General features: G+C 40.1%; 1 protein-coding gene across 5 annotated transcripts; it reads left to right on the forward strand.

Moving 5' to 3' along the window:
* The first annotated feature begins 1,494 nt into the window (after window positions 1–1,494).
* On the forward strand, window positions 1,495–19,831 carry LOC111600149 (homeobox protein 9). 5 transcript variants are annotated; one of them, XM_023316133.2, is made up of 8 exons: window positions 1,495–1,738; window positions 13,115–13,488; window positions 13,545–13,942; window positions 14,094–14,195; window positions 14,422–14,849; window positions 15,352–16,102; window positions 17,937–18,698; window positions 19,058–19,831. In XM_023316133.2, the coding sequence occupies exons 1-8, from the start codon at window positions 1,606–1,608 to the stop codon at window positions 19,659–19,661; spliced, it is 3,552 nt and encodes a 1,183-aa protein (XP_023171901.2). In that variant the 5' UTR covers window positions 1,495–1,605; the 3' UTR covers window positions 19,662–19,831. The 5 variants fall into 5 exon arrangements, with proteins under 5 accessions (XP_023171901.2, XP_023171899.2, XP_023171900.2 ...); XM_023316131.2 differs by lacking the exon at window positions 1,495–1,738 and adding an exon at window positions 8,996–9,440; XM_023316132.2 differs by lacking the exon at window positions 1,495–1,738 and adding an exon at window positions 8,996–9,440 and having other exon boundaries at window positions 15,361–16,102.
* The last annotated feature ends 958 nt before the right edge of the window (window positions 19,832–20,789 follow it).

Genomic DNA, 20,789 nt, shown 5'->3' on the forward strand with positions numbered 1-20,789 from the left:
ACAACAACAACGAGCAAACAAACTTCAAAAAAATTGGCAAGCAAACCAAAGATTATTTTTTATTTTCCAGTCGCTGACAATGTTGAAAGCTTGTCGAACGTTAAGATCAACAAAGAGACAACAACAATAACAATCATAATAATAATGTTACTGACGATGGTGATGATGATAATGGTATTGGTGGTGGTGTCGGTGTGGCAGATACTTTTTCAATTGCCCAGACAGAGCGCTCACTGATGGAACTTAATGTTCACTTTCATTTGCACTTAAAGAGCGAATGCGAATTCTCAGCTCAGCTGTGTTGTGAGCTCAGTCGCTGTTCGAATTTCAAGCGTGTCGGCCATAAGATACAGCTGATCTAGTTACAGATATATATTGCGACGCAAATCAAGCGAACATTAACGGTAATTAATTGCCAATTCTCTCTCTCTCTCTCTCTCTCTTTATATCTCTCGCTTCTCTCTAGCGTTGCGTGAGCCAAGCCCAAAAACAACGAAGCCAAAAAGAAACCCCTCCATAAAATCGCCATCTAACTTTAGACGATTTCATCATATGCTGTTTTTGCGTTTGTTTTGCGTATTCATTAGATAGTTGCTGTTGTTGTTGTTTCAGTTATTGTTGCCCTGCTGTTGGCTTTTTTTGCAAATTAGCTAATATGCGCTTAGCCTCATTGGTGAATGTTTATTTTGAGAGCTGTACGTCATCAGCGTCAAGTTGCCTGTCTATAGGAGACGTAAGCGACTGCATTCAAGTTGCGTAATGTAAAACAGACTTGTAATCTACCCTTATATCTCAGTAGCATGCCACGGTTAGCTAGCTAACACTTAAAGATACAAAAGTATCTTTTAGTCGCTAGTTTGTATCTTTTAGCTCACTCCACTCTCACACACCTTAAAGACATCAAAATTGCAATCTATATACAAAAATTTCTCTACACAAAAATGTGCTTATAAATAAAGATCTCACGCTCTGACCTTTTGCAGATATACGACAACGAAGGAGAGACCCCAAGTCGAGACACCCACTGCCGTCGCAGCTCAGGCTTAAATTATATGCCACGCTGCAGCTAACGATTTCCATATGAATTTGGCTATAATGTGAACAACTTGCAGCTATAACAACAACAACACGAATTTCAAATGTGAACCAAACTCCAAATTATTTCGGCTCCCAAGTTTCGCGTGCCACAAAGGAAAAAAGAATTGTGAAAACCAAAAAGAAAAAAGAAAAAACAAAATAATTTTGAACATTAGGCAAAAGCTATTGCTACAGTTTTTTGGTTTTTTTTTTTTTTTTTTTGAAAGTGCAGTGAAAACGAAATATGATTAATTAGCAAATGAGGCAAAAATCATTCGCTTGATGAATATTGCTGCAAAGCCGTTGCATGTGAGCGAAAGATTTTCGCCGCGCGTTTTTAAACGCTCGCGACGCGACACAAAACGCGCGCGTTTTCTGTCTGTACTTTCGCGGAAGTGAAGCAAAATAAGAAGAAAACGAAAATTGAATAAAATTTCCTTTAAGCAGCAAGTTCAGTGCATAAATTAAGTTGCTGCCAAATTCACATTGTGAAAAACTTAAAAGAAAATTTTAAAAATTGAATTGGAAATGGCAGCATCGGAGCCGTCGCGCCAGCTGGAGGCGATATTCATTGCCACGCCCCCCTGCACACCGCTAGTCGCCTCGCTGACGCGCACGACAACGCCGCGCGAGCTGCCCAGCATGTACCACTTCGATTTTGGTAAGAAAAGCCCCCAAGAGTCGCCAACTGGCAATAGTAACTAGTGACCTAAGCAGATAGCACTTAGACAATTAGCATAGGCTTAGGTGGCACTCTTATTGAGTGGCACTCAAGTGCATTGCCACTCATGAATTTATGCATAAGCGAAATAAAAATTGTTTTACAAAAAATCAAAATTGGCTGCGAACTGAGCGCGCGGCGACTTCCGCGCAGGCGCATGCACGCAGCGCAGAAGGAAGTGCTTAGAAATAAATATATAAAAAGTATATATAAATACATAAAAATAATAAAAAAAATTGTTTATAATTTGGCTGGCTTTTAAGTGGGGTCGGCATTTTTTGTGGCTCGCCTTCATTAAAATGACAAACAAAAGAAGCCGAACAAACGCTGACAAAAATCTTTTGGAAATAAAATTATTTAAAATTCTAAATGAATTTTGTGGCACTTAAAAGGCAATTAAATGCGATATTTTTGAAAGCAAAAGGAAATGGAAATGGGAAATGAAAATCAATTCCTCAATTTAATGAAAACACATGAAATGACGCACGTGCAGAGATTACGAATGGAATAGAAGCAAAAGAAGCTAAGGGAAAATGTTTAAAGAAGTTAAATTAAAATAGAAATGTTAAAATAGTTGTAAAAAATTTTTAAAATATTTATATCAATTTTTAAGAACAGGAAAATATAATTTTTTAGTTTCCAAAATAAAATTTGGTGGATTTTTATTTTATTATAGCTTTTTTTATTGCTGTCCATGTGATATATTGTTTTTCTCTTCGTATACCAATTGCCATATATTTTTGTCATACATAAAAATTAAATATTTAAAAAAGTTTTTTATGGATATTGAATGCTTGACAAATTTGTATATATTAATATATAAGCAGTAAATGGAAAACATTGCAAATTTATTTATTTTTTTGTTTTGAAAAAGAATTTCTATTATCTAAAATCTATATCTATAACAATAGAAATATGAGTATTTAAGCAAAAGTATATAAAGTATATTTTAAGCTATGGAACTCTCTTATAAAACATGAATTTATTAGTTTGAATTTTAAAAACATTACCCACATTTTTTTATGAGAGATAAAATTTTAATTGAAATATCTCTGAGAATAAATATTTCAGATTCTTATGCATTGATTTCGAGTTGGGATCGCTTTTAGCTTCTGCAGCTAGGTTGGCTTCTCACTGGGCCTTTTACAATATGCAGCTAAATTGTCATTGCATTCTCGAATCGTTTCACTTTACAATCACTTTACAACGTTCATTAAGCCACACTTTCCATGGCCTAATGCCCACAGTCAATTGTTAAAGTTTTAAGCAAACTTAATAACATTTGCTGTGCCGCTCAACTTTCTATGAGCTTCGCACATCGCATGACATCAGACGCGAATGCGAATTATTTTGCTTGAGTAGTTAAGGAAGAAGAAGAAAAAATGGAAATGCAAAAGCCGCAGCAAACGTGGGAGGCATTTAAAAAATAAAAAACAAAGCGCAGTAAAAAACTCAAAAACAAAAATAAGAAGAAGCCAAGCAAACGACAACAACAAACAGAACGAAGGCAATTCTAACTATGTCAATTTCCATTTAAAGCCGCCAAAATTGACATAAATTCATTTTAATTAAATTAAATATAAAAGTCTGCCAAAAAGGCAGCTAAATCCAAGACAATTTGACAAAGTTTCATTTAATACTCTTCTAATATAGGAATGTTCTTTGAAATAATATTAATTATTTAATGGAACATTAAAAACGTTAAAAAAAACATTGAACAGCAAATTGAGAGCTGAATGTCAATCAAACCAAGCGTAGGTCTAAGAGAATTTATGATCGAATGGCAAATCTTTTTGAATATTTTAACAGCTTAAAGTAACTGATATCTTCAACGATTGCTCATATATAACAATCTAAAAGTGTATCACACTTGATTGGTCAGCCTAGAACTTTTCACTATATATTTTTTATTTATTACATTCATATCAATTAGATCATTTATTGCATTACATTAACTTAAAGATAAAATAAATAAAATCCATTTTCTTTATTTTTCTCCTAATTTTACTTCTACAGCATTAGACATTTGCACCCTTCTATAGTTGCCTTTGTATATAGCTCTGCCTAGACCCAAGGGAAGATATTTATTAAATATATAATCTATAATTGTTATGTATATATGTATTTGGTGCCTGACAGAAGTCGAGCGTTGATAATGTTTTCAAATCAAGTCACGTCTAAGAATTTCGTGCTCGTTTTAACTAATGCTCGACAAATGCGTCAATATCGAACTCGACTCGAACGCAGCTCGAGCTCGACTCGAGCTCAGTGTCACATATTTGATTTGTAGGCGGCTTGTAATGGCCTTTCTGCATATTTGGCTTAAATGGGCGCTGCATTTGGAGCCCTTAACTTGTCACAGTCGCTGGGCCTGACCCACTTAGCCCACTCGTGCTCTGCGCAAATTTCCTTGACATTGAACTACATTTAGCAGCATTCGTAGCCCACACGAGGAATTCCAGTTTTATTTTGCACATAGAATGAATTCCAAAGTCAAATACAACCAGTTTCCAGTTTCGATTTTTTGCAACGTAATTTATTTGACAGGCAAACACAATGCAAACAACAACAAGAACAACACTTCATAATAAAAAATACAATCGAATTCGATTTTGTTATTGCCAAATTGTGTTCACATTGTTAGCTGCACGTCTGCAAAAACCAGTTTCTTTCGGTCATTTCTGGTTAGGGTATACTCCATAGATATACTTTAGCTGACTATATAAATAAAACTTTAATTAAATTAATTAAATTTATAATTTTTTGGAAGTTGTATATCTTGTCTGTTGCATGTTTAACAGTAGTAAATGTTACAATCTGTTAAGCAGCTAGCGAGCGGAAAGCTTGTTGAAAGCTTTCTGTTAAGTGCTGCGCAGTGTTGCCGTGCAGCTTACAGTTACTACTTTTCTGTTAAGTGAAAAATATAGTTTGAAAACTGCTCTTTAATTAATTATTTTTATTTCTAGTTAAAACGAGAATAAAAAATTTGTAAAAATTTTATAAAAATAAAAGAACTTAGAGAAAATTTATAGAAAATGTAAAATAATTTATTAGACATATATGGCTTGCGGACAATATCTGTTTTAACTATCAAATTGTTGCTGTTTGTTAAAGAGCTAATACCCTTTTTATTTTGCTGTAATAGTCTAACAACAGCTTTAAGTAACTGACTTAAAGATGTCTTTAATTCTTCGCACAGCTGCCCGGAAAGGGCACTGAAAGAAGTCTATAAACTGTGAGTTATTACATATTGATGAGGAATTGTTTGTGTTAGAGTTACACAAGTTTAAATCATAGTAAAACAAAGTAATGCTTTTAATATCAATTAAACTAGGTTCTATTAAATAGCAAATTGTATGACATTAAGTACTAAGGAAGTCATATAATAAACTTAATTATTTTAAAATATGTTTTCGCCCCTGCCCATAATTCGTTGATGAATTGTGGACATTTGTTAGTCATACTTTTACCGTATTTTGATATTTCTATCTACAACTATTACTAATACTATAATACCCATTTCTTTTTCACTTTTACCTAATAGCTCAGTTAGACTCACAGTTGTTAATCGTTTTCGCCCTTTCCCAGCAGAACACAAAACCAATCAATAATTACCTACCTCAATTAACGTTACGCACTATGTGCACCTGGCAGTGCCAATGCAAAACTGAGCTGAACTGCCCATATATAACATATATATCTATTTCTATATACAGATCTATATATATATATGTGCATATGATACAAAAGTGTTTCACACTTTCTAAAAAGCAATCAGCGGTCGGCAACAATGATAAACATAGCAACAACAACAACAACAAAAAGATCAACATCAATTTGTATTAACAACAAACAAAAGCAACAACAAACTCGAAACTACTGAACTGAAAACAGAACAGAAAATTGTGCAATCTGCAAAAAAAATGCGTTCAGAAAAGCGAAAAAAAAAGCTAAGGAAAAACAACGCATTAGCAATAGCAACAACAACAACAACAAAACTTCGTTACAAGGGGAGCGCCAATGAACTGAAATGATTTCATTACAAATGTGGAGCGGTGCAGCGGCGGGGTGTGGAGCAGGGAGATTGGAACTTGGAGGTAGGGTGAGCGTAGAGTGGGTGCGGTGCAGATGGAAAAGTTGCGACTGGAGACGAGAAGAAATAGAACTTAATTAGTAGCAAATACGTCTACAAGTAGTTCCAGCATATGTATAGGTGGAAGAAAGAGAGGCAGAGAGAGAGAAGGGAGAGAGAGAGGGGGGAGAGGCACAGAGATTGCTAGGCAAAACGATGTGGAGAAATAGTGAAAAAGAACCCAAGAGAAATTAGAGGAAGATAGAATAGAGTGAAGAAACATATATCGGCTTCTAGAATCACAATATACAAAAGAGATTTAGAATGAGTGATAGAGAGAGAGGAAGAGAATAAAAAGATTACGAGAGTGAGAGAAAGACAGAGAGAGAAACAAAGATATACAGATTAAGATCAATAGATAGAGAGAGAGGGAGATCGAGAGGGGGGGGGGGGGGCGGGCGGTAGAGAAAAACAAAGAGATGGAAAAAGAGAGAGAGGGGGAGAGATAGAGAGGGAGATAGAGAGAATGAGAGAGAGGCAGAGAGATAGGGATAGAGATAGATGTAGAAAGTGAACTTTTAAAGATTTGCATAATGTGAGAGATTTATATGAAGATGTGAACCTGAGACAGAGAGAAAACGTATTGTATTAAATATAGAGAGAGTGTGAGAGAGAGAGGACGGACACTGATAACAAAATACGAGCATAAACATTTCGTAGCCACAAATTAGAGTCTAGTTAAAATATTATTTAAATTATTTTTTAGCAATAAATTCTTTGACTTACTCTAAATAGACGTACATTCACTATGTTTACCTCTAAGATATACCTGTTTATGTGCCTGATACTAGTTCCATTAGCTTAGGGCATGCACAAATTTGTGTTTGGTCAATAATACGCTGACAACATTTTCTTTGATCTTCTTTAGATTTGTTTAAACATATTCAAAGTTTTTCTGAAAGAACTCTTTGTTTCAGTTCAGTTACAAAATTTAGCTGTTTCGCCTAGTGTATTCAGCATATGACTGTCTCTCGCATATGAAACATTAAATGTTTGTTGGCTCATAAGAAGAATTGAGTTCATTCCGTTCGGCCTGCTCCCAAAATGCCAGCCAAGCAAACCAAGTGCACTATTTATAAGCATGCGCCCTTTCCCATCGTTGGACAGCTTTGAGAGCGGCCAAGTGGAAGGCGAAGATTTAGCATTTATTTTTGTCATGCCCAAGGCGTGACAATTAGAAAAGATTATGGAGTTTTATGGCAAAGTCTAGGGCGCGTGGGCGGCCACAAATGACGCCGACAGCCCGCAGACAGCAAACGCTATAGGAGAAAATGTCGTTGTTGGTTCAATAATTCTACACAAACATGCACACCTATATAAATATATATATATATACATATATATAAATATCGATATATATATATATATATAATGCATATCTCTGCATATGTAGAAGCAACAATGGCGTGCTTCAAGTTCATTAGTCGGCAACATTTTCCTTGGCACGTGCTATAATCGAAGATAATATGTTGCATAAGAGTCGTTGGTTCCTCTGACGTCATCGAGTCAACAGTCAACTGTCAACTGTCAACGGGAGCGGGAAGATACTGCGGATGCTGCGGCCATATTGTGATTTATTACGGTTAGCATCAAGTTGACTTCGGAGCAGAGCAAATGGGAGCGCGCCATCTGATATGGAGGCAGACAGAGACGCAGATACAGATACAGATACAGATACAGCTACAGATACATATGCAGTTAAAGATACAGATACAGAGCAACAGACAGAGGCACTCAAAAGTGCATTCGCATTTCAATTAAAAACAGAAGCGACCGAAAAAAGAAATAACAAAAATCGAAAGGAAACTATAAAAGAAGAATGATAGCTGAGCTTGGCAATGAACGATGCTGAAATACACTATATATATATAAAAAATATAAATATGACAAAAAATATAAGAGTTTCTTAGAATTGTTAAGAAATAAATATTGCTCAATCTGTTTATTGAAAATCTATAGATTAGTGTATGCAAAAAATATAAAAAAATTCTGTAATAAAACATATTTGTTTCATGTATTTTAAATATAACTAAAATAAAATTTCTTTTATCTGTAATAAAGCTTTTAAAAATCTCAGAGAATAATTGTCTTTTAGCAATATACTAAAAATAATTACAAGCTAAAATAAAGGCATAAAGCATTTAAAAAAAATAATATTTAAAATTAAATAAAAATATACCTACAAAGTAAATGAAATGTAAATGTTAAAATATACTCTGCAAGCTAATATACCCCATTTAAAAATGAATTTGAAAGCAATTCAATGTGTCTCCAACTCCATTGCCAGCTGTTTATTTATGTGTGTCGCCTGCAACACGAAATGTTGCTGAGCTCGGCAAATGCTGTGGATGCGACAATTGCAACTGCAACTACGGCTACCTTTTTTGGCGCACTTATGCAACTGTACATTGCCATTGGCCATAATAGGGCATAATTACATATATATATATATGTGGAGCCTACGCCCGAAATTTTTGTGAAATTCATCAATGGAAAGCGACAACGACAGCACAGGAAGCTGCACTGATTGACTGATGACAAAAGGAAGTGGCCAAGTGCAAGATATCAATTTGCCAATTCGAAAACTAAACGGGCCTTAAGAGTCGAGGCAACGAGTACAGAGCTAAGTGAAAGACATCTAAGCAGCCAAAGTTCAGCAACATTTGTGCGGCGCCTTTAAATAAATCAGTTGCTAAGACACAAGCTGCGGAGGGGATTAGGGATTTACAAAGAATAGCCGCCTTTGTTGGCTGTCGAGTTGTTGTTGTTGTTGTTGTTGTTGTTGCTGCAACACCCACATAAGAGCAAGCGCTGGCAGCTGGAGTGCAGCTATTTTTAATTAAATGCAAAATATGCGCCCGCAGCATGTTGCTGGCTAAAGCTGCCGCAACATGCTGCGAGCTTAAATGTTGCCCGTCGGCGCGCTGCCTCAAATGTTGCCCGCGCTCAGTTGGACACAAAACGCCGGCGCGTCAAGTTGAGCAAAGGGCGCGCGCGCATTTCCATTGCATTATGTGGCATTTAAAAATAAAAATATAACGAATAAAAATAAGCAAAAAGTCGAAATTGTAACAAACGAGATGAGCAAGAAAATGTGGCACAAAATATTCAAATCGAAGTCGCAGAAGCAGCAACAGCAGTTGAACAAAATCAATAAGCGTCACAGTCGCGGCCTCTACGAGGAGTATCAGCAATTAAATGAGCTGCTCAATGGTGAAAAATCGCAAGTCGCGCGCGTTTCCAGTGAAAATGAAAACGAAAACGGCAGCAGCAACAGTTGCAGCAGCAGCGGCAACATCAATGTATTCGAGCAGCAGCCGCAGCAAAGTTCTTTCAACTCGCTGGCGCTTAGTGAGGCGCAACAGCAGCAGCAAAAGCAGCAACAATCGCAACAGCTGTCAACATTTTCGCGCGTACGCAACACCTTCTCACTGCGACGCAACAGCAACAGCAATAACAACAGCAGCAGCAGCAGCAATAACAAGAAGCAAACGCCCAATGCCAAGTCAAGTGAGTCGGCCACGCCTACACCTACTCCCACAGCTGCGGGCGCTGGACAGCTGCAGCATGTTTTGATTATAGTCAATCAGATTGAAGTCGCTGCAGCAGCAGCAGCAGCAACAACAACAACTAATACCGCTACTAATTTGCATGCCAACCAACCAACAACAACAACAACAACACCAATAACTAATTCAAGTAAATTTATCACAATTGATCAACTATTGTTTATAGCTGCTAATTGCTTAAATGATTCATTGAGCGCTTCTCAATTGGTTAATGTGAAAGTGGCACAGAGTCGACGTAGCAGAGGCAGCAAGTGAAAGAATTCTGAATGCTGCATATAGACTTAATATCTGATGACATATATACATATATATATACATCATTTATATATATATATTATGTAGCTTATCAAAATATTTAAGAGATATGTGATAGCTTCAATATGCTATATAATAGTTATAGTTATATTAGATATTTCCAAATCGAAATTCTTTCATATGTTTTCGATCTATATATGGCACAGCTCAAGCTTGTCTTTCTCCTTAACTTACAAATTCCACTGAACCAACTACATTGCTTCAAGAATCAGCTGAGCCTTAGTTATATATATGCAAGACATTCTCCTCCAGAAACCATCATTAAATAAATTTTTAAAAAATTACTATCTATATTTGAAAGAAAATATAGACATAGATATATACTTAATTTTCAGCTTTTATCTCTCGAAGTTCTATTGGCTTTTTAGTTTATAGAGCTCAATATGCAGTATGCTCAGCTACAATAATTCTAACTCTCTATTTATGTGACTTCAATATATTTTCTACTCACACATCACTCTTCACTCCTAACTAAGCTTTAATCTAACACAATTAAACAAATTTCTTTTGATTATATATTTATCTGAAGCAGCTTTAATTAACAATATTTACCATAATAATTTCGAATTTGTTTAGCGATTCTGTCTCACTTGTTGTCTTGTTTATAAGAATTTTGTTGTAGACCTTTTGATGACTTTTTCTGTTCGGCTTATCAGCAACAATACAATAAATGATGTCAGCTATATTTATTTTGGAAAAGTGACAAGCAAATTGAAGAGGGAGTCTTGAAAAGCTGCTAGGCAAAGTTTTTGTCATATGTACATATATATATATATAAATATGTTATGTGTGTAGTTCTTAACTGGACTATCCAGTTTTTATGCTACTGTCGCAAGTTGAAAGAATATATGTGGCACCAAAAATATGGGTCGCATAACAAACTCGTTGGCCAAGGTCCAAGCTATATAAACATATCATACATAAGCCCTACATGAACCTATTGCTTCACTCTAAATTAATGGATGCGCCAAAGAATTAAATGTCTTATGCAGAACAATAACAAATGCAGCGAGTTCTCAGTTCGTTCATACGGATTGAGCTGGTATATGATGAAGAGACTTTAATTTTGGGAGATTATCATAAAAAGATCTTAATTGAATATAGATTCATTTACAATATTATTACTAATCATATATCTAATTGTGATCTAGAACTGTTCAGGTGTACTGATCTTACCTAGCTTTCTATAAGACCCGCCTTGCTCTACCTCCAGTTATATAGAGACAAAAAATATATATTCAATTTTCCATCAGAAATCGGCTACAAGTATTACGTAAGATTTGATCTAGTAAACTTACGAACTCTTGAACTCGGAGCATTTGCACAAATCAAAAATCTGCTTAGACTCCAGACTTGAGACTTGGCCGCCCTGCTGCTCAGGCAGTTGTTCTTTAGGCAGTCGCTGAATTTTATTTATAAAACTCAAGTGGATATAGTTGAAAGAGATGCATAAAGTATAATCTCATAATGGCCCGAGTAGCCCTGCTGCTACTGTCTGCATTTGGCAATGCGAGTTCGCTGAGCATCATTAACATATGTGCATTGTGGTGCTGCTCTAGTGGTGCTGTCATGTGCAACGACTGCCCCACTACATATCCATCCATTGAGGCAGTCACTCACCCACTTCTCATCGGATTACGCTGCGTACACAAGTTGCATTGATTTGAATTGGAATGAATGCGAACGAGTCGAGCTTCCAGTTGCGCCAGCTCTCAGCGTGTTGCAGAAATTAATGCGTGTCGTTGATATATGTTATCTGAGTGCCTTGGATTGTCTTGGAATTATTGTAATATTGGCAGCCAGTCAGCAGATCGTATGTCTTGATTTCCATCCAAAGACACAAGAGTAGATTCCTATAACATCAAAATTCTTTACGGCTCACGCAATGTTTACTCGGCGTCGCCTGGCACAGGTTTCACATAATTTTATTGCTGTTCACATGGCAGATTACTAATAATAATATTTGTATGTAGGTAGTGTTATATAAATAATTGTTAAATAATTTAGAAGAGCCACATCTGCAACAGTCGAGCTTAAGTCTTAGCACTTACATAATTAAATGTGAAATTTAATTATTTTCAACTATTTTGTTGAAGTCTCATTTTATTTTTATTATTAAAAAATTAATATATAAATAATAAAATGTGGTCTTCATTAAATGAAATCACATTATTTAATTTCGCTTCTATCAAAAAAAAGATAACAAAAAAAGATGATTCTCTCATTGTTTTTGGGTTCAAATTCAGTAAATCAAAAAGTCAAGTGAATCGCGTTGCCGCACCGTGGGCTGCTTCGGCGCAGCACCTGTGCGCAGCTTGTATCTTCAAGATACAGATATAATAATGTCGCCCACAAAATGGCAGCAAGCTCAACAGCTTGGCTCAAACGAGCTGCCAAACTTGGACATTACCACATTTCATGCGGCAGATAAATAACAATTTATAGGCCAATCACACACGCAGAGGCAGCCAAATGTAGACACAATCCAAATAATAACAATAAATTATTTCTGAATTGCTTTTTTCTTCTTTTTCTTTTGTTATATATAGTTATTTTATTTTGTTGTCTATTGTCTTGCCAGTCAGAGAATTTATAGGGCTGTTGTTTTTTGGAGTTTGCTTAATTTGCTGTAGCTGACTTGACAAATGATGCCGGAAAAGCAGAAGCAAAGCAAAACAACTGCAATTCGATGGAAATGCGACTGGCATGTGATATGAAAACATTTGGCAAGCCGCAAGTGCAACTGGAAAGTTTTAGGGTTTCTGGCCCAAGACTAAGCCGTGCCACTTGGCCAAAGGCCAACAGTCTGCAGACGGACTTAGCCTTTAACTTGGCTTTCCCTTTGGTTTTTACTTCACTTTCGCTGCTACTTAAGACTGCAACTGGAAGTAAAGGAAGGAATAACAGAACTATATATACTTTTTAAGAGAGAAACAACTGAAACTTCGCTAGTGATGATAACTATACGAAAACTTTAATAAACTTCTGATTGGCTTCATAGATCAAGGACTTCCATTAGCTCTTAACACTTAAGTTACCTTTAAAATCAATTTAGCTTGAGTGAACGCAAAGTCATCATAGAAGGCGGGCTCAGTTAAGTTTTTGATTTGTTACTTTAGTCGAGATTTGTAAAATTTAGTTTTTAGGTTTCAAGCAATACAGAATCTTCTACCAGACATTGCAAAAGTTTCCCAACAACAACAACAGCTGAAGCCTCACAATCCAATAATATTCCAAATCTATTTTTTATATTTCAATCATTTTTGTCGGCAAAAACAACAACAACAACAACAACAACAGCGACAATGGAGTCCGACGGTGATGTGGATGACGAGGTGGTGGGTCCACCGCCCGGTCCACTGACCACGGGCTTCTCCGAGATCATAGCGGAGCAGGTAGTCACCAGCAGCAGCTTATCAGCCTGTCCCAACTGCAGTCGCACCTTCAACACGGATGCACTGCGCAAACATATTGTCGTCTGCGAGAAGATGAAGGCGAAGAAGCGCAAGCCGTTTGATTCATCGCGTCAGCGTCGTGAGGGCACATCCTTGTCCACCTATGTGCTGCCCAAGAATTTCGGGCTGCCCAATGCAGAGAAGGCGCCGGGCGTGCATACGCCGCCCTCGGCCAGCCGCGAGACATCCTCAGTGTCAAGCAGCGCTGTGCCGCAAGAGGTAAGCAGCTGAAAGGGGCTACCCTGTATTCCTTACTCTATTAACCGCATTCGCAGAACTCACCACAATCAGCACGCCGCAAGGCCAAAGATACGACACGAGGCTCATTGCGTAAAGGAGGTGGGGCCACTGCAGCTGCCGCTGCTGCTGCTGCTCCTGCTGCTCCTGCTCATGCCGAGCCGCCGGCAGCACCAGCGGCACCTGCAGCCGCTCCTCCTTCATCGAGCCGGCCACGCGCCACAGAGCGTTCCATAACCAGGCGCATCAAGGACTCCGCCACGGAACATTGTCCGCATTGTGAGCGCAGCTTTAATGTTAAGGCCTTCGATCGCCATGTCGAGTGGTGCAAGGAGAAGGCCATTCAGGCGAATATGAAAGCTAGCAATACCGCCGAGACGAGCAAGGCCAAGGAGCGTATGGAGGCGCGCAAGAAGTATCGTCCGCCCAATCTCAAGTAAGAATTTCAGATTGAGAACTCCTTTCTCTGATTTTAGATCCGCCCTTGAGGCGTGATACGTTGCTGAGCATCGCTCGACTGCAACGTTCTCATTGGGTTTCCTCTACATCTACTCATATTTTATCCACCAATTTTTTGCTCCCCTTAGAACCAAGCGCTCCATCAATCGGGACAAGTACTCGGGTGCACAGGAAGAACAGTATGAGCCAGAAGTAGAGCCCCCGATGACGCCGTCCGTGCAAAGCGTTAAGTGAGTACTTAAGCCTAGAGTAAACCTTAAATTAATGCGTAGACTAGCCAAACCTATCTGATTGGCCCATCTGGCGTTGCTATGGTTGTCGTTGAAGTTGCCTAACTCTGCAGTAATGTTTTGACCAGTAGAAACCGTCGCGTAGTATTTGCTCATAAAGTATTCGTAGCAAGTGATCTTCGTATATTTGCCCACTGATCTCACTCCACACCCAACATGAACTTAGCTCGCAAAGAAGTGCGCCACAGCCGCCGATGAGGGTGCAACGCCCAGAAACTCCACATGGATATGATGCACCGCAGGGGAGAAACTCTCCAATGCCAATGAATAACCAGTATAAAGCTAATACACGCATGCTCGCCGAGGAGCCATCGAACGTTGTCTACCAGGAACGGGGACATATGAGTGCAAGACGCAAACAGTACGATGAGGATGAAGCCGATGAAGCCATGGAGCGCATGCGTCATAATCCTGCCTCCGAGACCATGCAGGTGGCCAAATTGGATTGCGTCGAGGCGGCGCATCTGCAGCCAGCCAGATCCCATCGCAGACCTTCATCCCATCGCGCGAATGTCGAGTCTCCCGAGGTCATGGCTGGCCTACCCCAAGTCACGATGACTTTCGAGGAGCTCAATGGTCTGATCAAGCGTCAAGGTAGGCTCGGTAACCATTGCAGACCCAGCCTAACTCTAAACACTTAGAATCAGTTCAGTTTGTTCTTTCGCTCTACTTACCACTTCGTCCGCAGGCATAAGGTTCATAGGGTTCTGCATACCCCATAGCGTGCCTAGACTTAATTAACATCAAATGATTTCATAATTAGTTTCCTAAGCTGCGGAACAATTTGATGATTCTTAATTAATGCGCAGCGCATTTAAGCGCTTAAAAGATCAGCCAACCATAGAGCTGCATTAGTCGCAGTCCATAGGTACTCAGAAACTTGGAATATAATAGACGATCAGCGTGAAATAGAAGAGATCCAACTCCGAGAACTAATTCAGTTCTTTGGGGTAAAGCAGCTCTTGGAAACTAGAAAATTAGAGTAATTGACTTTAATACAATTATTTGGGTATAGTCCAGTTAGTCTGATGGGGGGATTTAGGGGGAAATTTTGTAATTTTGTTTCATCAACTTTTTATAACGCACGCTGCCGCAGCACACGCAGGTGCCGCAAATATTTGCAACATACAAATGGATATTGAAGATCCGGAATTGAACGTAGCACCGAAGCTGCGTACATCCACATCGCTGGTGCGTCAAGCCCGTCGCCGCATACGCACCCATGAGAATCCGAATATAATTTTGCGTCCTCTGGAGCCGCCAAGCGAATTTGTTCATCAGCCGCACACTGAACAGCAAAGCCATCGCTCGGCTCGATCCCCAGCCCCATTGCGTCGCATTTCCAACGATCAATACTCTGGCTCCGAGGACGAGGAGGAAAACTTGCCGCATGCCGAAATACAAGTCAAGCTGGAGGCGAGCACCATTCAAGCTGTGAGTCGTCCGAGGAAGCGTATACAGCTGCCAGTCATCCTGAACAGCGCGGAGCCGATGCGCGCCTTGCCTCTTCCTGCTGCCAATTATTTGCCGGCTATTGATATGAAAAGCGACTTACAGGACGAAGATTTGGAAGATGAAGGTGAACTGGATTACGATGAGGCTGACATGGAAGTTGGTCAGCTACTCAGCAAGGCTAAGCTATTGGAGGGTCACTACGATGACGAACTGGACGATGCCGAGGAGGAACAGCCCGCGGTGGTGCCAAGGAGTGTCAAGGGCCGCAGTACACCATCCAATCTTAGTCGACGTATGGTAGTGGTGGAACAGGATGAAGAAGGCACCATGTACATTAGGCAGCAGCGATCGCCGACGAATAGCAAACGATCAGTACGATCGCTCACCAAGAGGTTTGTTCTTAAATAGTCATTCCGGGAAAGCAACCAGACAACGCACAGACGGGCGGGTCAATCAGATCTCTAGGGCCAGAGCTCATTAGATATTTCTGCTTTGCAGTTGTTAATTTTTATTATGTTTTCAATACAGCGGCCTCAATCCGTTGGCTAGCGACAAGTACGATCCGTTTCTGTCCGCCAAGCGTCAGCTGGAGGAGCTCTGCTCACCCAATACACCACCCGACAACGAACCGCTGGTCAACACAACAGCCACACCTACACGCACACCCACATCGATCATGTCCACCTCGCTGACTAGCGCGCTGGGCAAAGCGCCAACGACGACATCCATGGCGCCCAAGGTAACGCCGACATCTAGCTTTCGACGCACTTCGTCCCTGCGTGGACCACGCCGCACACCTTTGCTGCCCAGTCGTCCACTCTTTGCCACCAACTATCGGCCCACCATTCAGCGCGGCCTCTCCGACGAGGGTCCCATATCGAGCAACTTCCTCAAGCCGGAGGAGTATGACGAGATGCCTGTACGTGCTGCTTGCAGCAATGACTTTCATAGTCCGCGTGTTGTACGCCGTGATACGAGCGCCTCGAATCGCAAGCAGCAGTTGAAACTGCCTCTGGGTGGCGGCAATGAGACGGATAGCACTTCTACATCCAAGCAGCCGCCGCCGCGTAATGTAGCCAAGACCGATTCGTTGGCCGTGTTCCTCAAGTACGAGCACGAGCTGGAGCAGCTGAATGCCAAGGCTGCGGAAGTAGCTGCCCATAGCAAAGAGCAGAACAGCAAGGAGCTCAGCAGCAGGGAGCTCAGCAGCAAGGAGCTAAGCAGCAAGGAGCTCAGCAGCAAGGAGCTGAAAGATAAGAGCAACAATCTGAGCAAACAGAATTCGGCTAAGAATCTAAATGCAAACAGTGGCCAGCTGCCACCGCTCACCACGCCCATTTGTCCACCAGTCGCCAAAGAGAACAATGAGAATTTGGCCCATAACTTTGCCACGCCGCTGCGCTTGGAGCCCATCGTCAAGCCGCAACAGAATCTGATCAACAACAATAGCGTCATTGCTGCACCGTTGCCCATAAAGCTGGAGAGCATCTTTGGTAGCAATCGAATGGGCGATTACATAGATCCCAAGCTGATCAACCCCTGCGATAATCTGCTAGTGCAGCAATCGTCCACTGGCTCCTCCGATGCGAGTTCCACGCCACAGCAGCTCTCGCAGAGTCGCAGCAGTTCCCAGTCTACCATAACGATGGGACAGGAGCAGCGGCGTAATTCCGGCGAGGCGCGTAACCTGCTGAAGCGCAAGATGCGTCTCGGACGCAATCAATTTCTGTATGATGCTTCGCCAGAGGAGGCGTATATCTCATCGGGCAGCTGCGCTGATGATGAGGCCAATCGCTCCTCGCTGGAATTTGACGAACAATGTTGGCAGCAGCAGCAGAAGCAGCTGCTCTCCAATCCACTCAAAACAATGCCGCTGACTCTACCCAATATGCCTGTGCTACCCACATTTGATGACTTTGATTTTGAGGAATTTCTCTCATCATTCGAGAACGAGAATGATGAGGAGCAATTTCCGCTGTTCCGAGACTGTCGCGAGTTTCTGCTGAATCGCACAACGAGCCGGCAACGCTCGTTCCAGAAGGCGACTTCAACACCACAAGGACAATCCCAAGCACAGACACAGACACAGACGCAGACACAGACACAACCACCGACGCCGACAGCTACACAGAGACCAGCTACAACCTCTGGCATTAGCTCACAGTTTATAACGCCACCTAAGACCCACTACTATGCGCCCAACACTAAAGAGCCTCATGCCCACAGGTCGAATTCGAGTTTATCAATTGGTGGCGAATCATTCAAATCGGCACATGCCAACACTGGCTCCTACAAGACACCAAATAGCAGCGGCTCCTACAAAACACCGCCGAATGGCGCTTTCAAGACGCCGTTGACCAGCAGCGACGAGAAGCTGGAGCGCCAGCTGTCGAATGCCTCCGCCACCAGCAGCAACAGCAACTACCATGGCGAGAAGGGGCAGAAGTCTATGGACGAATCAAGCAAACGTGAAATATTTATAAGCATTGAAACTGAGGCCAATGCACAAGGGCGTTCGCCCATCTCACCGGACTCACTGCGTCACATGGTTGGCAATGCACAGACGCCCATCGATGTGCTACATATTGAGAACGGCAACGAGCCGGAGCATGCTAAGTTCAGCAAAATTAGCGACAACGAGGATCAGTTCGATGATGAGACTGGGCGCGTTCATTATCAGAATCGGGTGAGCACAGCTGTGACATCACCACTGCCCAATGTAGAGGCAAACAATGCCAAGAATGTGATAGAGAAAATGCGCAACGATTTCAAACAGCTGGGCGAGGAGGCGAGCGCCTCGGTGCGTCGCGATATCTTGCAACGCCAGGAGCAAGTGCAGCAAAAGCAACAGGATGTAAAGGCAACGACGCAATCGCCATCAGGAGATTCGGATGAGCTGAGTAGCCTTGATGGATATCCGATGTCCTCATCGCAATCATCACGTCGCGGAGCTAGTTCCAAGCTTAGCACTGACTCAGCTTACGGCAGGTTAGTCGCAACGTATCGATTTATCGATAGCTAGTAAGTGGGTTAAGCATACACTATCGGCAATAGTCAATAGTGATGACAGCAAAATAACTAAGCAATCGATACAAGCTGAACATGCGAGCTTGATTTTTATTTACCTGTGTATCATGTCCGTCCACTTTACTATGTCAATTTTCGAATTACGAAAAGGCAGTGAATGTATATATTCTATTTTGTAAAGACAGGAAGATCTGACGAGCACTACACTGAAAACATATAGTACTTACGATTGCCACGACTTATCGATATTTATATCAGCGATATTCTTAAGTTCAATACTTAACAGCTTTTTGTATTCCTTTTTATTTTAAATACTATAGCAGCAACTCTCCATACTGTCTGTCCCGTCAGCGCTCTAGTGAGCTGCAGTCTAACAATAATACGCCGCGCACCCCGGGCCAATCGCGCCCACACACTGCAAGCGGAGCTCCAGCCATGTCCCCCAAACAGTCCAACAGCATGATGGATGCCTCAACGCAGGCACAAAGCAACTATGGCACACTGAAGGCGCGCCAGCGCATGTTTGCACCCAATGGTCTCGGCATTAATACCGATGCTGGCAACGGCAACGGCAATATGGAATATTCCAGCAGCAGCTCGGAGCAGCTGATGCAGCAACAGGAGCAGCACCAACAGCATCACAAGCAAAACTCAAATTATAACTACATACAGCAACAGCAATCTCAGCCTCAGGTAGCCAACAATAACAACTACGAACTTAACGCATTGAACTTAAAGAACAACAACAACAATAATAGTGGAGGTGTTGGTTTAACGCCTACGACATCTCAGCACTCCCTGCACAGCAGCAATTCGAATGTTTCTATGAAAATGTCCAAGTTTTGTCACGAATGTGGCGCCAAATTTGTGCTAGAGCACGCCAAGTTTTGCATGGACTGCGGCGTTCGACGCGTCGTGCTCTAAGCTCATTGAAACCGCTACACATACAGACACGCCACACACGCACGCACACACACACTTATGCAAAGCGTTGCTGAGGTGGGAGGATTAATCTGTGTTGGTCAGGCAGGAGCGGTTAGTGGAAAAGTAGTGGAGGTTCTTATACCAAATGTAGTTCTTACCTGAGAGATCGACGATATATATATAAATTTATATATATATATATATATATATATATATATATATATATATATATATATATATATATATATATATATATATATATATATATATATATATATATTAGCCTACATAAGCTATATGCTACTTAAATATATATTTTAATAATAATAAAAACAAAAAGCAAACAAGCAAAAGTTTTAAAATGAACAAAAACATGCAATAATAATTATAAAAATAATTAACAACAATGGTATTTGATTTCCAATATTTCTTAATTATTAATTAGAAATGTTTTTTCTTGTCCTTTATTAAAGAAATATAACAAACACTTTTAACCAAGTTGTTGATTAACAAAGACTGAACGAATTTAAACGAAGATAAAAGCGTTGAAAGCATACGAAATAAAAATCGAAATCGAAATCGAAATTGAAATCAATTAATATTAAACTAAACATTTTTCGAAATCTAACGCAAACACAATTATATTCGTATTCTGTAAACTGTTTACTAATTTTATAGTCACCGCTTAAATATAATCTTATACTTATATAAACACTATATTATTTAACTTTTAAAGAGTTAGAAATAAATGGATTTGCTTCACACATGTATTTCAATTGGTTTAAAATTATCCTTGAGCGTTCGCTAAATCAAAATATTCATGGAACTCATCTCGATAAGATTAAAGTTATATAATTGATTTAAAAACATTTTCTTTTCTTCACAGCAGTGCGAGAAGTTTCGACAGACATTTGAAATGTAAGATCAGAAATCGTGTTTCAAGGGTCCGTTTAACTGACAGCACATGAATATTTATAGATTAAACTAATATAAACTTATGCACGCATTATAAAAAAATTAAAAATTTACTTCTAATACTGAACTTTTTCAATTAAGCTGATCCAGCAACTTTAATCTTGACTTAAGTAAATATATACTGAAAAAAATACAAGAGAATAATATAAAACA

Source organism: Drosophila hydei, unplaced genomic scaffold (genome assembly GCF_003285905.1).
Source record: "Drosophila hydei strain 15085-1641.00,03,60 unplaced genomic scaffold, DhydRS2 tig00008130-arrow-arrow-pilon, whole genome shotgun sequence".
NCBI classification, from domain to species: domain Eukaryota; kingdom Metazoa; phylum Arthropoda; class Insecta; order Diptera; family Drosophilidae; genus Drosophila; species Drosophila hydei.